Source organism: Pararge aegeria, chromosome 7 (assembly GCF_905163445.1).
Source record: "Pararge aegeria chromosome 7, ilParAegt1.1, whole genome shotgun sequence".
In the NCBI taxonomy this organism is placed as follows: domain Eukaryota; kingdom Metazoa; phylum Arthropoda; class Insecta; order Lepidoptera; family Nymphalidae; genus Pararge; species Pararge aegeria.
In genome coordinates this window covers 4612045-4630145 of record NC_053186.1, presented here as the reverse complement: position 1 = coordinate 4630145, position 18101 = coordinate 4612045, and the positions used below count along the sequence as shown (strand labels likewise).

The following is an 18101-nucleotide window of genomic DNA, read 5'->3' as shown; positions in this document are numbered from 1 at the left end:
CCATACAGCCATTTCCATTTACATTTTTCTTCATATCTTGGTAATCATAAAGGAGAGATCAAATCAATGCATTTAAAATAATGTTATCGATAATTTCTATGTAAACCATAGTGTAATATACGTTCAAAAGTAAAATATCTCATTAAATCATTGGGATTCGATGACTTGATGTAGGTAGGCAGAAAACATCGTGACTTCAATGGCGCATTGGCACATTCCAAAGCGAACTAGCGTTTAACAATTCGTCCAATGATGTCATTGGACGAATTGTTAACACACGACACAAGTGACACAAGTTATAAGTTAACTATCATGTGATAGTTAACTTATACCTTGTGTCTACTTGTTTCTAGTCACATATCAAATAAATGGGCCCTTGTTTTTGTTGGAAAGATACAGTAATATAATAATGATAACCAGGTTAAAATAAGTATCTTAGAGCAGTTCCTTAACATTCAACATTGGTATTAAAATGTTTTCCAGAGAGTATAATATTCGGGGGTGATATCAATATTCAATCTGTGATATCAATATGTCGGCAAGTGAAATGTGTTTGTCAACACACGATCGATCCAAATTTTAATCACTTTTTCAATGTTAAATTGCCACGCGATGTGGTTTTAACAACGAAATTTAACTTAAAACGTTTAACGACATATATATCGCGACATCAATGGTAGATTTACACCTGTTACTTTCATGAACAAGACCAAATAGTACAAATATGTGACTAATTACGTATAATTAATAAACTATTCATATTTCCTACTCGTTAGCAATCTGATGTTTTTTTATAACAAAACAACTCTGCCAATTTGAATCTAAGGCTTGTGTTATGTGCAGTGTGTTAGGATTTTGGAAAAAAGTGCCGCATTAAAGTGACTGCGTTATGCTTCACGTTTTACGTTATTACAAAAATCAATATTATGCAGTGGTTACCTAAGTGCAATTAGGTTGCATTAAATGACCTAAAATTAAATCGCAATCGATAATAATGTAGAATTGTAGGGTGTGTACGTCCTTAACTCGGTCAAAATGATGGAAGGACTGTTAGTTCAGCGTGTAACGCCTTTACTTAAATGTATGGTGTTATTCCTGTTTATTTTTACGGCAAAAGTCCTGACGTCTAGGCCGCATGAATCACAGGACTTTAGAAACAGCATACACCACCAGAAACCGGCACACTACGTAAGAACGTTCACTAAATATCACCACAGAAGAACTATTCAATGGAACAGCCAAGATGCGACGTACTGGCCGGTAACTCAAGACGAACCGAAACTGATCGCGAAAAGGAGTGTAGACATTCTAAATTCAAACGATTTCTTAACTACCTCCGATGATGACCAGGATTTTAATCAGTTGGCATCTGAATCTGTGAGAGACAACATCATTACTGATAAGAATGATAAAAATTCGGGTAAAGACCAGAATTCATTGAGCAATGAGGTAAAAAAAACCAAAGTGAAGGCAGCAGTTGTAATCACGGAAAAGCCTACTACACACAGCTCGACCATAACATGTCTTTATAAAATAGAGAGTGTTGCCATGAGTGTAACTCCAGTGTCTTATGTAGAAGATGAGAATGAGCAGTTTGTGGTTGAGAATAAAATTTATGGTATGTATTTTTATACTATCTCATTTTAGTTTACTTTATACCTTTTTTTATAATTCTAAAGTTATGCTGTAAATGCATCAGGTTGGCTAAAAAGTGAATGGATATTTTGGGAGTTACCTTCCAAAACCTGAGGATAACAGTGCCTCCAACCTAAAAGTTATAATGAAGTTCGTATTTACAAATGTTTAGGGTGAGAAGGATTTAAGAATGTGGCAAGAAGATCCTGAAGAGTTGACGTAACTCAGCCTAAGATAAATAGAGATAGAAGTTACCCTAGGCAATACAACATAATAACAATTAGTTAAATTGTACTGTACTCCTGAGAATTGCTTAACAGAAATACATGATGAGTAGTGTGATAATTTTGAATGTGACTTGGAAATAAAACCCAGGATGTTGTGATCCATACTAACTATGTTAAATAGTGGTAATAAAATACAAGTCGGCATGTTAGTACAACTATCAATGATGCAGTGATAATACATCAATAGTCTAAATAGTCCACTACTGGGTTAAAGGACTCTTACAATGGGTTTGACAATAATCACCATGCTGGTTGTATAGCACAGAAGATGCTGCTGTCCGTTCTCAGTTGTATTCCCTTAGTCGGTTCATACGAAACCTGTGTGAAGAGGAGGGGTGACGACAACTGTATTCTGATCTTCAGGCACTACACTGCAGTTATATTACACAAAACAATATTTTTTTACAGACACAGGTACTCTAACTGAGACTACACTCCCAAATGGTGAGGTTGTACAGGTTGAACAGTGCACAGATCCTGAAGCATACTGCTATACTCTGTGGAATCACGACAGTGAAGGCAACATCACAGTTTTGGGACAAGGTATTTTATGAGGTTTATTTATTTTGACACACAAGCATTCTTGATATAATTATGTATGAGGTAGTTGGAGGTAGTGGTTAAATCTATACTTCTATACTAAAAAGAGGAAAGATTTATTTCTTTGTTTTTGTACCTAATTGGCTCAGAAAATACTGGACCAATTTTAACTATTTCTTCATCAAATGAAAGCCAAATTATCAGGAAGTAACATAGGCTCTAATTTATTTTCAAATAATATTTTTTTATTCATAGTATCAAAAGTTCATGTGTTGTTAATGCCCAAGAGGTATTTAACTTTTAACATCCATAGATAAGTCTAGACAAGAGTTTTGTTTTCCTCAGGTTGCTGGCACTACTCTCAACCAGAGGGCAGCAACAGTTGCGACAAATGCACTCGAGTGACGTCTAAACTCTTAGCCGGTGTATTTTGTTGTTGCAGCAAGAGTTACTGCAATGCTGACTTTAGTAAGTACTGGATATTACCAGAATTGGTGCCTTTGTATCGGTGACTTATCCATCCAAATGCAATTTACTTATTTACTTTGTAGCCCTCAAGAATGAATATATTAAATGTGGTGCAATAATTTGTTTTCTTTGAGGAATGTATTTTTTTTTTTTTAATTGTGTTACTCCTTTCTTTCTAGCATCACTTAAAGAAGAAACGGTCACAATAAAAGCAGAATCAACAATGGAGAGTGCAACACATCCTAATTACTCGAGTATTGTGGCATCCGCCATCTTAGCTCTGGTCGCCATCCTATTAATGGCTATAGTATTTAGCAAAGTTTATTGTAAACGTGTTGAGCTTGATAAAGATGAACTGAGTGATGGAGTTGACCTGGAAAAAGGTAACTATGTTTTTAACAGACTAGCCAGACTTTAGCTCTGGTCGTCATCCTATAAATATGCAGTATACTTTCTGAATATTACCAATAGTATTCAGAAATGTATACTGCAATCAAGTTGGGAAGAATAATCTGAGTGCTTTTATTTAACAGACTAGATAAGTGTTAGTTGAGAATCGTTGCACTTGCCATTTTAGCTCTGGTCCCCATCCTATTAATGGCTATTATTCAGAATAGTTTACTGCAAACGTATTGAGCTGGATGAAGATTAACTTTGACATTTTGGCGTTAATTTGCGGAATTCCATGATATGCAATGAACATTACGCTTAATCAGCAATTATACCAAACTAGCGGTCCCTCGCAGCTTTGGCCGCAAATAAGTCAACCTTAAAATATAGGCAAAAGCTTTTGTACACTTTTAAAGCAGAATAACTTTGTCATACATGATTTAATCAAAACTAACTATTTACGCAGCGCACATAGCGGAATCTTTCAAAAGGAAAAAAAAACGATTTTGAAACATTCTTCATTGATTCTATGCTCCTATTGGTCTTAGCGTGACGATATATATGGCCTTCCTCGATAAATGTGCTATCCAAAACTAAAAGTATTTTTCAAATCGGACCAGTAGTTCTGAGATCGTCGCGTTCTCTTGAACAAACAAACAAACAAACAAACTCTTCAGCTTTATATATTAGTATAAGATTAAGACTTTACATTCCTAATCATAAGGCAACAGTAATAGTACGTAAGTTTGTATGCCTCACAAGTCACCACTCCCATGTCAATGTAGCCATATAGCCACCATATACATTTTTAAATTTTTAATATTTTTTGCAGGTGAAATTATGGGAAGCGGACCAGACGCCCTCGCGACTGGATTACTATGCGTTGATAATCTGACACTTATAGAACACATTGGTGAGTTTTTTTATTTGATTATTAACCTTGATGGCTAGTGTAAGAATTCAAAAAAAATCTAAATAAATTTCATTTTTTCAAGAAGGCTTTAATATAAGTACTTTTGAAACGTCAAGTTTGTCTGTTTGTTGTGACTCTAAAAACTTCATTGGATTATGAGCTTTAATGGCTAGCATAGTAGCTATTGGGTTCTTAGCCTTGATGGCTAGCATAGTTCAAAATGGATTATTAGCCTAGATAGCTAGTGTAAGAATTGGGTTATTAGCCTTGATGGCTAGCATTATATTGTATTACTAGCCTTGATGGCTAGTGTAAGATAGGATTATTAACCTTAATGGCTCGCATAGTTCCTAATGGATTATTAGCCTTGATAGCTAGTGTAAGAATTGGATTACTAGCCTTAGTCGCTAGCATAATATTGGATTATATTGGAGAATTTAGTAGTAGTTAATAATAGATTATTAGCCTTGATAGCTAGTGTAAGAATTGGGTTATTAGCCTTGATGGCTAGCATGATATTGGATTACTGGCCTTGATGCTAGTGTATGAATTTAATTATTAGCCTTGATGGCTAGCATTATATTGTATTACTAGCCTTGATGGCTAGTGCAAGAATTGGATTATTAACCTTAATGGCTCGCATAGTTCCTAATGGATTATTAGCCTTGATAGCTAGTGTAAGAATTGGGTTATTAGCCTTGATGGCTAGCATAATATTGGATTACTAGCCTTGATGCTATGAATTGGATTATTAGCCTTGATGGCTAGCATTATATTGTATTACTAGCCTTGATGGCTAGTGTAAGAATTGGATTACTAGCCTTAGTCGCTAGCATAGTATTGGATTATATTGGAGAATTTAGTCAGAAATATGGTCACATAATAGATTGTACTACAGGGGTATAAAACATACACAAAGCCTAAAGTAAGACTTTAAAAAGCAATGATAAGTGAAATAATTTTATGAAATTCTTTGCTTCAGTCTTGTCAGATTCTAATATAGTAAGATAAAAATAACGAACAATATAACCAACCAGTCCTCTTGCGGATGTCCTAATGTCTGATTAAATTTCCTCAGGCCAAGGTAAATTCGGATCCGTGTGGCGAGGCAGTCTAGGCTCGACCCCCGTCGCCGTAAAACTCTACTCAAGCCCATCCGCGTGGCATAAGGAGGCTTCCGTATATGCCATACCACATCTGGCGCATCCCAACATTTTGCGGTACTACGGTAAGATACGTCCCGTTTTTAAAAACCGACGACAAAAGAGAGTGATTGCTAATATGCGGAAAAGTGTGCTCAGTAATCTTAGTATAGGATTTATACGCTACAATCGGAGAGACGTTTGCGAGTATGAACTTAGTATAATATACAACGTGTAATAGAATTACGAAATAATATTGAAGGACCTGTAAAAATATTATATCAAAAGAAGCAAATTTTTTTTTTTCATACAAACAAATTCAAAATATTTTAAGTGTATTGTACGGGAGCCATGGTGTTACGCTCGACTGTAACAATAGGAAGATCTTCCTCCGAGCGGGTGATCGTGCTCGGGGACCGAGGTCCGATCAATCATTTTTGGATGTTGTATATATAGGCATTATTCGTGCACACTTCGCTAGCGCGATGCAGGATTTTTGTGGCGCCATCTAGTTCTGTGGAGATCGCTACAGTATACTTATGACAACCCTATTGAATGTAGAAAACCGACATGCGCATAGTACCTACGCTACGCCACGCGTACCTAATAGTGACAGGAGTCATTTTTCGTATGTTATAATAGGGCTGTAACGGATTTCTTTCAGTTAGATATATGGCAGTTGTTTACTCCAAAAGTATTAGTTTTTCGGTTTCACTGATAAGTCTCGGAGACAGTTCATAATGTACTGTGTAAAAATTCAAAAATTAAAAACATAATCCCGACATATATAGCAGTAGTAAGTAGTGTTTACTCAAAAATTATTAGACTTCGGTTTCACTTTTGGGGTGGGCGAGTTCGAACCCCAAAACATGCACCTCTAAATTTTCTAAGTTTTGTGCGTGCACGATGATGATGATGATGTATAGAATTCTACTAGTCAAGCCCTTTCAATTGTTGCCCGTGTTGAGGAAAATATATTTAATCAATCATTTTGTGGGAGCTGCCATATTGGATAAAGACATTCTTCTCTACTAATTCACCTTTCAAACAAAAAAAAACTGAATTAAAATCGGTTAATCTATTCGGGAAATACGATGCCACAGACACACACCCACGCATGCACGCTCGTTCACATGAACGTACGCACCAACACACGCGCAAACACACACACACACGCACACATACACACGCACTCGGGCGTCGTACTTATAACACCCCGTCCTTAAAAATGGTTTGTCTACACTTCTTTAGGCAGTTTTATGCAGAGCTGATAGACTTTTGACAATATTAACAAATATTGTCAAAAGTCTATCAGCTCATAACTAGTTGAAACTTTTGGTTTACATAACACCGTCCAATTATAAGATCCACGTAAACTGTTTTGCAGGCAGCGACAGTCGCGCGTCACTAATGGAGGCGGGCGGGCGGTCACAGCTGGTGGTACTGGAACTGTGTGCGGAGTCGCTACGGCGTCGCCTGCAGAGGGCGCCGCTGTCGTGGCACGAGTTTGCCGCACTGGCGCACGGACTAGCCGCGGCGTTGGCGCACTTGCACACACCTGGTGAGTGACTATATAAACATAATTTTGTGAATATTTGCACATGTTATTTGCGTATCCCTCCCTCCTTAATATTATAAATGTTAATGTAAGTTTGTTTGTTACGTTTTCAAGCGGAAACTACTGAACCGATCTTCATGAAACTTTTTATACATATTCTTGGTGGTATTAGAAATAATATAGTATACTTTTCATTGAAAAAAAAAAATTTGTAAAATAAAAAAATCTCAATATCTCATATATGACTATAGGTGTAGACTATGTAGCAGTACGCTGCACCCCAAAATAACGCGGGCGAAGCCGCAGGGCACATCTAGTAAATAAAAATTAAGCTTAATTTGCTATACTCCGCGAAGAATCGTAATGTACCTCTAAAGCCGGTGAAGTAATGTTTCGGTTTTCAGTTACACCTTGTATACATACATTGTTCAGGAGTTTATTTTTACTGGTTTCTCCCAACAGCGGCAACTAAACCTTGTGTGGTACATCGGGACGTCAACAGCGGTAATGTGCTAGTCTCATCCGACGGCACCGCTCGCCTCGCCGACCTTGGGCTGGCTCAACCGTTGCTGCCGAGAAGGGACCATTCGACCCCCAGTCGAATAACTGAAGTAAGTATCAAACTCTACCTATTAATTTTCCGCCTATTAACAAAGATGTGCCTTCATTATAGGAATGAATGAATGAATGAATAAATGAATAATAAATATGTAATAAATAAATATTCTACGACAATACACATCGCCATCTGGCCCCAAAGTAAGCGTAGATTGTGTTATGGGTACTAAGATTGTTGATTAATATTTTCATGAATATAATACACACAAATACTTATAATACACAGATAAATACCGAGACACTGAAAAACATTCATGTTCATCACACAAACATTTTTCCAGTTGTGGGAATCGAACCCACGGACTTGGAAGCAGAAAGCAGGGTTGCTGCCCACTGCGCATATCGGCTGTGAATGAATACACTTTTAGTGTACACTACATAAAAATACAGGAAAAAATATAAAAAACTAGTTTACAAAATGTATACGGCCTTATCGCTACATAGCGGTTATATTACTGTGTTATTTCTGGGTTTTAAAAATAAATTCATATATAAATTTACAGGCTGGTACTTTACGCTACCTCTCACCGGAAGCTCTAGAGGGCGCTCTAGACCTAAGCGGCGCTCGAGCAGCGTTATGTGCTGTAGATGTCTTCGCTTTGGGCTTAGTGCTGTGGGAGATGCTGTGGAGGTGCAAAGGGGCCCACGCTAGGGTGCCCCCTTACGCGCCCCCTTACCAACACCATGGGTTACCACCCAAGCCATCGCTGACTCAGATGCAGGTGAGTATTCTTTTAAATCTGTCATCTAGAATTTTAGCGCGTCAAGGGGAAGCTCCTCCTTCGCGATAAAAATGCAATCCCAAAAAAAAAAAGTTATTAGAATGGGAGCATACGACAACCCAACGAGTTATGTATACATTAAATTGTCTTTAATGGTTAAACTAGCCTGAGAAATGCACAAGTTTGGCGTAGTTTCGGTGAAGTTGAGTGCTTTTTCCTTTTTCAAAAAAGATGAATCAATCGAAAAATCACACCTTAGCTCGCCACAAACACATTTGCACACAATTTGATGAATTTTACTTGAATTTATAAAAAAACAAATAGATAAATGGTTTTTTTGTTACTCGAACAGTAATAATGAACTCTCAGTTATAACGTAAATCGTAACCAGTGCGAGGTTGTTTATATTCGCTTGGTAGTCATCTGCACGAACTTTTCATTCTTGTATTGTACGTCCATACTAAATTGTAAAAAAAAAATAGATTGTCTCCTAAATACATTAACAGTTTAATGAGTGAAAGCAGTAAATTATAAGCCTACGGGGCTTATAATTTACTGCTTGGTGCTAAGGTGATGAGTGTGAACGAGGGACCTTCGTTCACGATCGTGTTATTTGGCACGGCGCACGGGGTTATGGCATTTTAATAATGATATTGTATTTACTTAATTTCCAGACATTGGTTTCCCGAAATAAGTCCCGACCGCCACTCCCTAAGGGACCTGTCCCGGAAAACCGCGCCCTAAAGATAGCCACAGACACCTGCGACGAGTGCTGGGACCATGATGCTGAGGCCAGGTAAGAGATCAGAACCCGAATCATTTTACTCCACGGTTTTATGCCCTGATGTTGTCTCTCCACTAGTTTTATAACGATCTCCCATGCGCAGGAGAGAGCGCTGTAGTTTCGATGTGTGTCGGAGGTCCCGGGTTACAACAAATTTATTGTTTCCAAATTTCTCTCGTCTGGTTTGGTGGCAGGCTTCGGTCGTGGCTAGTTACCCTATCGACAAAGATGTGCCGCTTAGCTATATCGCGTTCTGGTACGATGCCGCGTAGAAACTGATTAGGGAGTATAGGTTTAATATAACTGCTATTCCTTTAACACCTTAATCTGCTACCATGTTAGATACAAAATCATTTATTACCAGGTGAAATAGCAGTCATGGGCTAACGGTCTGACTATATCTGGTTACAGAAAAGTCCTATTATAGTATAAAGGACAACGTAATCGATAAAAAAGCTTGGGTGTAAATTATTGCTCTAACCAGGTTCTTCTTCTAATAATTTAAAATGACATTGTGAGATGGTGATAACAAAAAAAAAACTCCCGCCTAAGTTTGTTGTGGGCTTCTTCTTAGACCAGGACGCGTTTGGAACCCTCGTAGCTTTAGTTTTAGAAATGCCCAAGCAATTTAGCGTTCAGTAGAAATATTTCGATTGACAGATTAACAGCAGTCTGCGTGGAAGAACGAATGGCTGAGCTCAAAATGATGTTGCAAGTCCAAGGGCCGGTTATACACGACAACAATTTACACCCGCATCCGCCTGGTAAGATACAAGCTGTTAATTTTTAATAATAATAAATAAATAAATTCATATACTACGAAAATAAACACATCGCCAACTAGCCCCAAAGTAAGCGTAGCTTGTGTTATGGGTACTAAGATGACTGACGAATATTTTTATGAATAATATACAATAAACACTTCTTATATAAATTTAACACTCACACACTGAAAAACATTAATGTCTATCACACAAACATTTTCAAGTTGTGGGAATCGAACCAAAAGCCTTCGACCCAGAAAAAAGGGTCACTGCGCCAATAGGCCGGCTTATATATTAACGACTTTGAAACTTAATGAAATTACATTGTACCAAATTTCAAATCAATCGGATCTGCGAGAGAGAGTAAGGCCCGTTTTCACTAACTACAAACAAGGAAATGCCCAAGTAAGTAACACCTAATCAATGATGTATCCCAGACATACATTTAACTTTCACCAATCGATTTTCAATAGGCGACTAATTTAACCTATCTATGGGTTCTTGCCACAAGGTGTGGTATTTTGTGTTTTTATTATCATATTCTTCATTTTTGTGCGGATTTAAAGTTATTAATAAAAACCAGAATATATATTTTTTTGCATCTGTCAAGTGTCAGTTTACGACATAAAACATTACGCACCACCGAATCGGTGTTGTAACTTACGATCGTCTGACGTCGTTAAATCATCAATAAGAGTTGTTTTTTTCTTTACGCATCACCCCAAATAATTAGGCATCCGATTTAAGTGTTTCCTTCGTTTAGTGAAAACGGGCATAAGACAATATGGTCATACAGGAAATAAGTTGATGATCTTCAGAGGCCTGAACTTATCTTCTTAAATTATAGCTTCAGCTTTTAAACAGATAAAATCAAAATCGGTCCACTCATTTGCGAGCTATGTTGCAAAACCCTTCTTTTGGGGGTTTAAAAGGAAGACAAAATATATTAGCAATCTTACATGTAACATTCATGTTAGCATAAAAGTACAAAATTATGTAATTGAACTTTTATGTCTTTGTCTATAACCTTTTACCAATACTTTAGTGTAAAGATTTTAATTGATTTATTCCCTAATTAACTCAATACCTAAACAAAAATAAACCACTGAATAAAATTTCCAAAAAAAGTACACCTAGCCGTTTACCTTCTCTTTCATGCGCATAGTTTATATCTAGATTTTACCCTTCTATTATAAATGCAAAAGTTTGTATGGATGGATGGATGGATGTTTGTTATTCTTTCAGACAAAAACTACTGAACCAATTTGACTGAATTTTAGAATCGAGATAGATTGTACCTTGGACACTGACACTTAGACTGCCAAAAAAAATAATTGCCCCCAAAACACTGGTTCAATCCCCTCGTTTAAATGCTAGACTAAACGCTAAATAAGCGCCAGCTTTTGGGTATATAGCTTTAGATAACTCATAAAATTTTCTTATACAGCTACATCGGAGCTTCCCTCGTCGCCAGATTCGGATAAAAACTCCAACTGCACCCTAGTACAAAATGGTGACGTCACAACCCCTCTCTTATATCCCGACCCGCACATAGGCAGAAACGCATGCATAGAACGGAACACAAACACAAACACACAGATACACACAGTAGAACTCATACACAAAAGTCTCAAGGACATCACCGTACCGGAACCGAGACGACAAAATGTAGAAGAAAATTGTTTATCAGTAGCAAGGCTTACTAGAGCACAAACAAGAGAACATACGGACAGATTAAACGAAATAAGATCGTATCAAAGGCCACTAGACTATGTACCCAACGATGTTACATCACATGATATAGACAGAGTCAAACAAACTAATTTACACCATGAAAAAGACAAACCGAAATGGGGTATACGAAAGTTTTTCGAAAAGAAACTCAAACCTAAAGAAACCGAAGTGAAATTAGAACATTCTAGTAATACAACGCAGAATGGGAAGACTAAAACCTCTTTAGTTGATAAACCTAGTAATATAAATTTCGACCGACCGACGAATTTGGTTTTAAACGACGATATAGCTTTTAACTTTGGTCCAGGAACATTGTCGCCACCAAACATGACGTTATCTCCTACAATGATAATTGAATCAGAGATGAACACGGACAAAATGTTTAAAGAAATACCCTCCCTCGATGAGAGAAACCAAATCTTCGCTGTCATAGTTCCAAAAGTAATACAAGCAGATTTGAATCACAGTAAAACTTCGAAAGGTAGTTCTGAAAGCCTTAAGCGATCAGTTCGAACATCTATGTCCTCGCAGAGTATTTTCAAAGCAGGCAGCTCCGAATCTGAGGATTCTACAATAAAAAAACGTCTTAGCTGCGACAATAAAATAATAACGAATTCAAACAGCGGTCGATCATCAAGAGCTAGTATTAATTTGGAACTCCAATACATTGATAACAGCCAAAACGAAAATTACAATGTCGAAAGCCCGTTCGATTTGAACTCCGACTGTTCTTCATCAGAAGACGAACATCTCATGTTGCTATCCGAAAATGGCGGATCAAAAATAACTATGCACGCGATACCCAGAAATCTGGACGACAAAAAGAAAAACGAGGTGTTAAAAGAAGCGACACAAACAAAAACGGATTTCAGTTTTAACAAATTCCACAATAAATACACAAATTTCGACAACGAATTCAGCGATCCGCACGACAAAGAAAATTTAGTTAACGGTTATAGTGGAGATAATCCAGTTTATTTAGCCGCCCTTAGTGGTGAGTTAAACGCTACGGCTCTGAAGCTAATGCCATCGGGTAGTTCCGAACCGGAACACCCAAAATCGCCTAAACCATGTCTAAAGTCTCTATCAATTAAGCGGCAGCATTCTTTAGAACAAGTCAGCGATATATTCTCGTCGTCTAGTGATGTGAACTTACAAAATCCGGCTGGAAGAGTCAAAACTCCTGGGGATTTACCCGTCGCTGTCAGAAGGGCGAGGAGAGACAGGGCTCTGCAAAAAGGCAGGGCGAGTGAATGTAATAGACTGAGTTTGTATGACGATAGAATGATGTTCGGGAATAGTTTGTAAATTTGAATTTTATTCGTACAACCGATTTTCTTCAAACAAGTGCGAATTTTCGATCGAAATTGTCGAGTTATTAAACTTTAAAGTAATTTTTAAATTAATAAGGTTTCTTTTCTTAATTTTTTGCAACGGATTCAAGCGCTGCTCTACGAAGAAGCCCACAACCAACTTGTTGGGGGTTCTTCTTAGAACAGCTCTTTTTGTTTTTACCATTCAGTGTCACTTGATATATGTGCGGTTGTGATAAATACAGTACAATTCGAAAAGAACCGATATAATCGATAATTACAAAACGGGCAACAACAATACTCAGCCGGTAATGTTTCGATGGATATTTCACACATGTTTGGAAAAGTCATTTTATTATTGTGATATTATTCTCTTTGGATTGCATCTTGGTAGCGGTTTCAACTCTTTTTAAAGGTTTTGCATTCATTATTTATACATTGCCGTAATCTTTTAGGTGCATACCGATTTAAACTTTGGATTATTTATTAAAATGAATGGACAAATAATAAAACCAACTTTTAGGCAAATAGTAAAATTTAAAGATATAAATTTTAAAAATCATTCGAAACCCTTTTCAAAAAGAATTTTAACTGCTCATTTCATCTGTGTCATTTTGCATTGCATTTAAGAGTGTGTATAGTTATATTATAGGCTTTATTATACTCAATCCATTAAAACTATTTCCTTTTTGAGACTACCTGTAAAGTTAGGGATACCGTGGGAGTGAAATGTAAAAGAAATACAAGAATAAATTCATATAATTTGTATATTGCTAATTATAATCTGAAGTCTTGCATAGTATACGATATTTGACAACGTCGTATGACCTTATTGAATAATGGATTACAGGTGTAAACATAAGGTTACAAAGATACAAATCACCATATGGGACCATATGGTGATTGCAGAAATTATTAATTTACAAAAAAACTGTATGACTTAAATGCAAATTTATGAGGGCAAATTTGATAATAATTATTTGTCGTTTAGTAATGCTCCCCCCAATGCTAAGTTTGTTACTCGTAGGCTTAGAACAAGAATGATTGCATATAATGTAACATAAATTTTTCGTTTATTTAACGAATCGTTATAATGCGATACAGACAACACAACCCACCTGTCAAAAAGAAAATAGTATTAGTGGTTGGGGTATGATTAACTTTGTCTCTTTGGCTTGATTATTTATAGCTAATCGTTTCTGCTAATATTATTAATAATAATTAATTACCATTGACAAATAGAATCACTCGAATTAAAAAGAAGTAACTCGATTACCATAGACAAATAGGGCGTTTGATTTAAAGTTCTGGCAGTCTATAAATGTTGCTTTTGATGGTTACTTTGTAATTTGGTAATATGTTTTTTATTTATTAGTAAGTCATCCATTCAATTTTTATTTTTACAATTGATAAAAGTTGTTTAATGGTTTTGTTATTTTTTTAAGTAGATAAAAATAACATAAATTGTCTCTATTTGTCTATGGTCGATCTATATACACAGATTAATATAAGGATTATTATATTTAAAAAAAATACAATTTAGAAAAAAAAACTAATTGTTACCTCACTTTCAAGAGAAAAATAGTTATCGTGTTTAAAAATCTAATAATTTTAAGCTTATTTAAACACTACTTCTCTATAAAATGCCCACCAAATGCAACGTATACCTTCAATACCTTTTTATGTGACGACCTAACATTTAATATATTTCACAATGAAAAATGCTTAAAAGTAGCATTTCATAAAAAATAATAAGTATTATCAAAACATGCAGTTTATTAAACACAATGTAATTTAAGGTACAAGATAATATTTTATTATTTCTGATACTTAAATCTTCTTTTTTTGTTGATTACTTTTACATTCCGCACTATCTGTGATTCTTGTGTTTTTTTATATTGCCGATTTATATTACTGCCGTGCAAAAAATATTTTGTTTATGTTATAATTTTGTAAATATTTTGTTTTGGTTTATGTTATTGAAATCTCAAACTGCCTAATAATTTTTTTTGACGTATATTTTAAACTCACCGAAATTGCTGTGGTAGTGGATTTTTTAAAGACTTGGAACATATTTCCTGAATTAAAACGGGATGAAATCGTCACGTTAGTAAAAAGTCTTAAGAGTTTGAACATAAATAAAAAGTGCGGCAGTAATATTTGGTATATCATAAAGTGCCTCAGAAATTATTAATTGATCCCATTACAGAATAGTGAAAAGAGACAGGTGGAACCGGCGAACGATCGAGGTCATAATATTTGATACATACGTTCAAAGTTCGTACTACAAGCCGAGTGTCTTATAACACAAGCAAAATTTAGTGAAAAATCCCGGAGTAAAAGCCGAAATATATTTAAGAGTATCTTTACAATAATAATAACGGAATATCTGATTATTATTATATACACCAGGTGGGTAATACATATGGTGAGGCTGCACAGCAGAGCGCGTCTATAGCTAAAATTAGGCTAACCTGACGGGACAAACCGCGATAAGTCGCGTGTTAAGCGCGGGCGTGACATTCTGTATTACATATTATTTCTTTATTCTTAAACCGCGTTGTCTACAGATGTATGTAAAGAACTGTAGATCTATTTTATCCGGACTTGATAATAACGATTCGTCTATCGTTTACTTTAGTCTGTTCGCAATGGAATCAATTATTAAATACCTAGCACATTAATACGCTACGCAATCCGCTTTTGAGTCAAATTAAATCGTAATATTTTAAAGCACAATAAACACAAACACTGTTAATTTTTAAATTATGTCGTGCTATAAAAAAAAGGTTTAAATTGACTCAATGCGTATGACGTTTTACAGGTATTTTTATAACTTAACTTTAAAGTTCTTTTTTATATATATTTTTTTTCCGAGTGCACCTTATTGTATTAGTATTTATACAAGGATGCTGCGAAAGGGGTATAGAGCTTTTATGAAATTACTAAGTTGTCATAAAGAATATAGTCTGTGACGACCACAATATCAGCTGTAGCTGTGCATAAGGTCAAATGAGGTCACGGATTAATATGGCGATAAAAAAAAGCATTGTAAAAGCAAATACACGTGTAATGTCATGTCATTACACGTGCACAAAGTACTTTAATTAATTACCCCTTTCAAAATAACCTGATACATTACAAATTATCTTTTAAGCCGAAATCAACTATTGCATCACTAGTTATATTACTAATACACTTTAATGAGTCACATCGATATTATTCGTTAGTGCAGAAAAAGAGTAAGAATTATTGTTAGCATCAAGATATATACCTTGTCGCTTTAGACCGTATTGTCATTGGTCATTGAGAAACGGATCTTTTTTAATTTTTTTATAATAAATATCCGGCCTATCGATAAACTCACGCTTCTGTATGCGCGTGTCAGCAAAAACTCTGAATGGTTTGTGTGCAAATTGCAAGTCAATCGAATACTATTCGAGCTTAGCGAACATTAATACGGAAGGTGATTTTTTATAAAATACCCGCACCAATAAATATTACATTTATGAAGGGCGGTCCTGGTCGTGCCATGTCATTCGCAATATTAGCATGCCTGTGTATTGTGCGAATAAGAGAGCTCAAAATCGGCCGCCTTTTATAAATTGATTCTTTAATGGCGCGAGTAAAACAGATGTAACTTGTAAAAGTTGTAGTACTAAACGTCTAATTGTGTGCAGTCGTCGAATAATTGTTTACATATATCCAGACAAATTTAAGTCGTTCTGTTTTTATTTTCAAAACCTCTTTGTATGATTTATTTATTATACATGTATAAAAAACAGGACGAGGCACAGATTTTGAAGTCTTTTTAATCAACAAAAACATTTGTATAATTTAGAGCTATTCAGTGTAACTTTTGCAGTAAAAAAGTAGCATTTATATGTAGGTGCCATTATTAGGTAACAATTATTTAAACTATCTAGGGATCGCCTGGTGTTGAAAGTTCAATCGATTATAAAACTGTTTCGATATTTTTAAAACGAAGTTGCGGTGAGAGGAAAACGTCACGTAAGGAAAAAGTGTAATGCTCCCTCCATGCAAGTCGTTCGGTTCCGTGGTTTACATCATATTGTGCTAAGTAAATATGACTTTTTCCGTTTCTCAGAGTGAACTGCGTTTCTGACGAGGATCCCCCGACTACACATGTGTTTTTTATTTATAACACTAATGCTTGTCAAAAGCTATTTAAGTAACAATAAAGAATAAAAATCGAAAATAATACTATTGGTTTCATAATCTGTGTGCCGTCCGCCATTTTGTTTTGTGAAAGAGTACAACGTATTGTTTTTATTGTAATTAATTTCGTTGCTTTGAAAATATTGTGATCAATTTTATTTGTATATACTTAGTTATGTTCCTAACTAGCCATGATTAATTGTTAAGTTTATTTTTAAACAAATTTTAGTTATTATTATTTAGTTTTTTTATGTATTTTGTATGGAGGATTCGCTGTCATTTTATTTTAATAAAGTCAGACAGAGGTTTTATATCTTTTATTTAAGGATCCCTTATTAATTCCAAAAGTGCCCCTGATGGGGATCAAACTCAGCACGTACAACTTATATGACCACAACGCTCATCACTGCGCCAGAGAGGTCGATAACACATCTTTATAACGATATCGATCCGTTGCATCGGTATGACAAGGGCATCATTTTAAAAAATAAAACCGGAGGGATTCCAGTAAATTAGCCAGAGGGCGAATTAACCTTAGTAATATTAGTGCGTATTTCTGAATATTGGCTCGACAAAATCTAATTGGTCAGTTTAAAAAAAGGCCGCGGACGGAGAAATTGTGTGTTGGAGCGTCAAGGTAAATATGCCCTTTTTAGTTCGATATTTTTGAAGGACAAAGACACATTCTGTATACTATATAATTATAGAAACAAAGTTGTCTTAGCAGTTTTGCTTTTGTATGGCCAAAGTGTTAACACTTTGTCTTCTTTAATCCATCTACTTCATTCCAATTGCTGTGGTATTCATTAGAGTATTTAGGAAGACTTATTAATACTTAAAATTACGAGTAAGTTATGTGCGTTTTAGGTAATTAAAATATCAATTGCTTTATTGGTAAAGGAAAAAATCGTGAAAAAACCAGCAAAATCGTGAGCATACCCGCATGAGAGTTCTACATAATGTTCTCTAAAGGTGTGTGGAGTCCACCAATCCGCACTAAGCCAGCTTGGTGGACTAAGACCTTTACCCCTTCACATTGTCGGCGGAGACCCAT

At 35.6% G+C, this 18101-nt stretch overlaps 1 protein-coding gene across 1 annotated transcript; it reads left to right on the top strand.

Annotated features, from left to right (window-relative positions):
- Positions 1-348: 348 nt before the first annotated feature.
- Positions 349-13410, top strand: LOC120625250 (probable serine/threonine-protein kinase DDB_G0278901). Its single transcript, XM_039892255.1, has 12 exons — positions 349-1618; positions 2331-2465; positions 2808-2930; positions 3110-3313; positions 4153-4233; positions 5312-5461; positions 6763-6936; positions 7396-7544; positions 8055-8273; positions 8948-9069; positions 9718-9821; positions 11269-13410. The coding sequence occupies exons 1-12, from the start codon at positions 1036-1038 to the stop codon at positions 12861-12863; spliced, it is 3639 nt and encodes a 1212-aa protein (XP_039748189.1). The 5' UTR covers positions 349-1035; the 3' UTR covers positions 12864-13410.
- The last annotated feature ends 4691 nt before the right edge of the window (positions 13411-18101 follow it).

Excerpts from the sequence above, each read along its gene's own strand:
- LOC120625250 (XM_039892255.1), top strand. The coding sequence starts at position 1,036 with ATGATGGAAGGACTGTTAGTTCAGCGTGTAACGCCTTTACTTAAATGT. Across the intron at positions 2,931-3,109 it reads TTACTGCAATGCTGACTTTA|CATCACTTAAAGAAGAAACG; the intron begins GTAAGTACTGGA and ends CTTTCTTTCTAG. Across the intron at positions 3,314-4,152 it reads TGGAGTTGACCTGGAAAAAG|GTGAAATTATGGGAAGCGGA; the intron begins GTAACTATGTTT and ends TATTTTTTGCAG.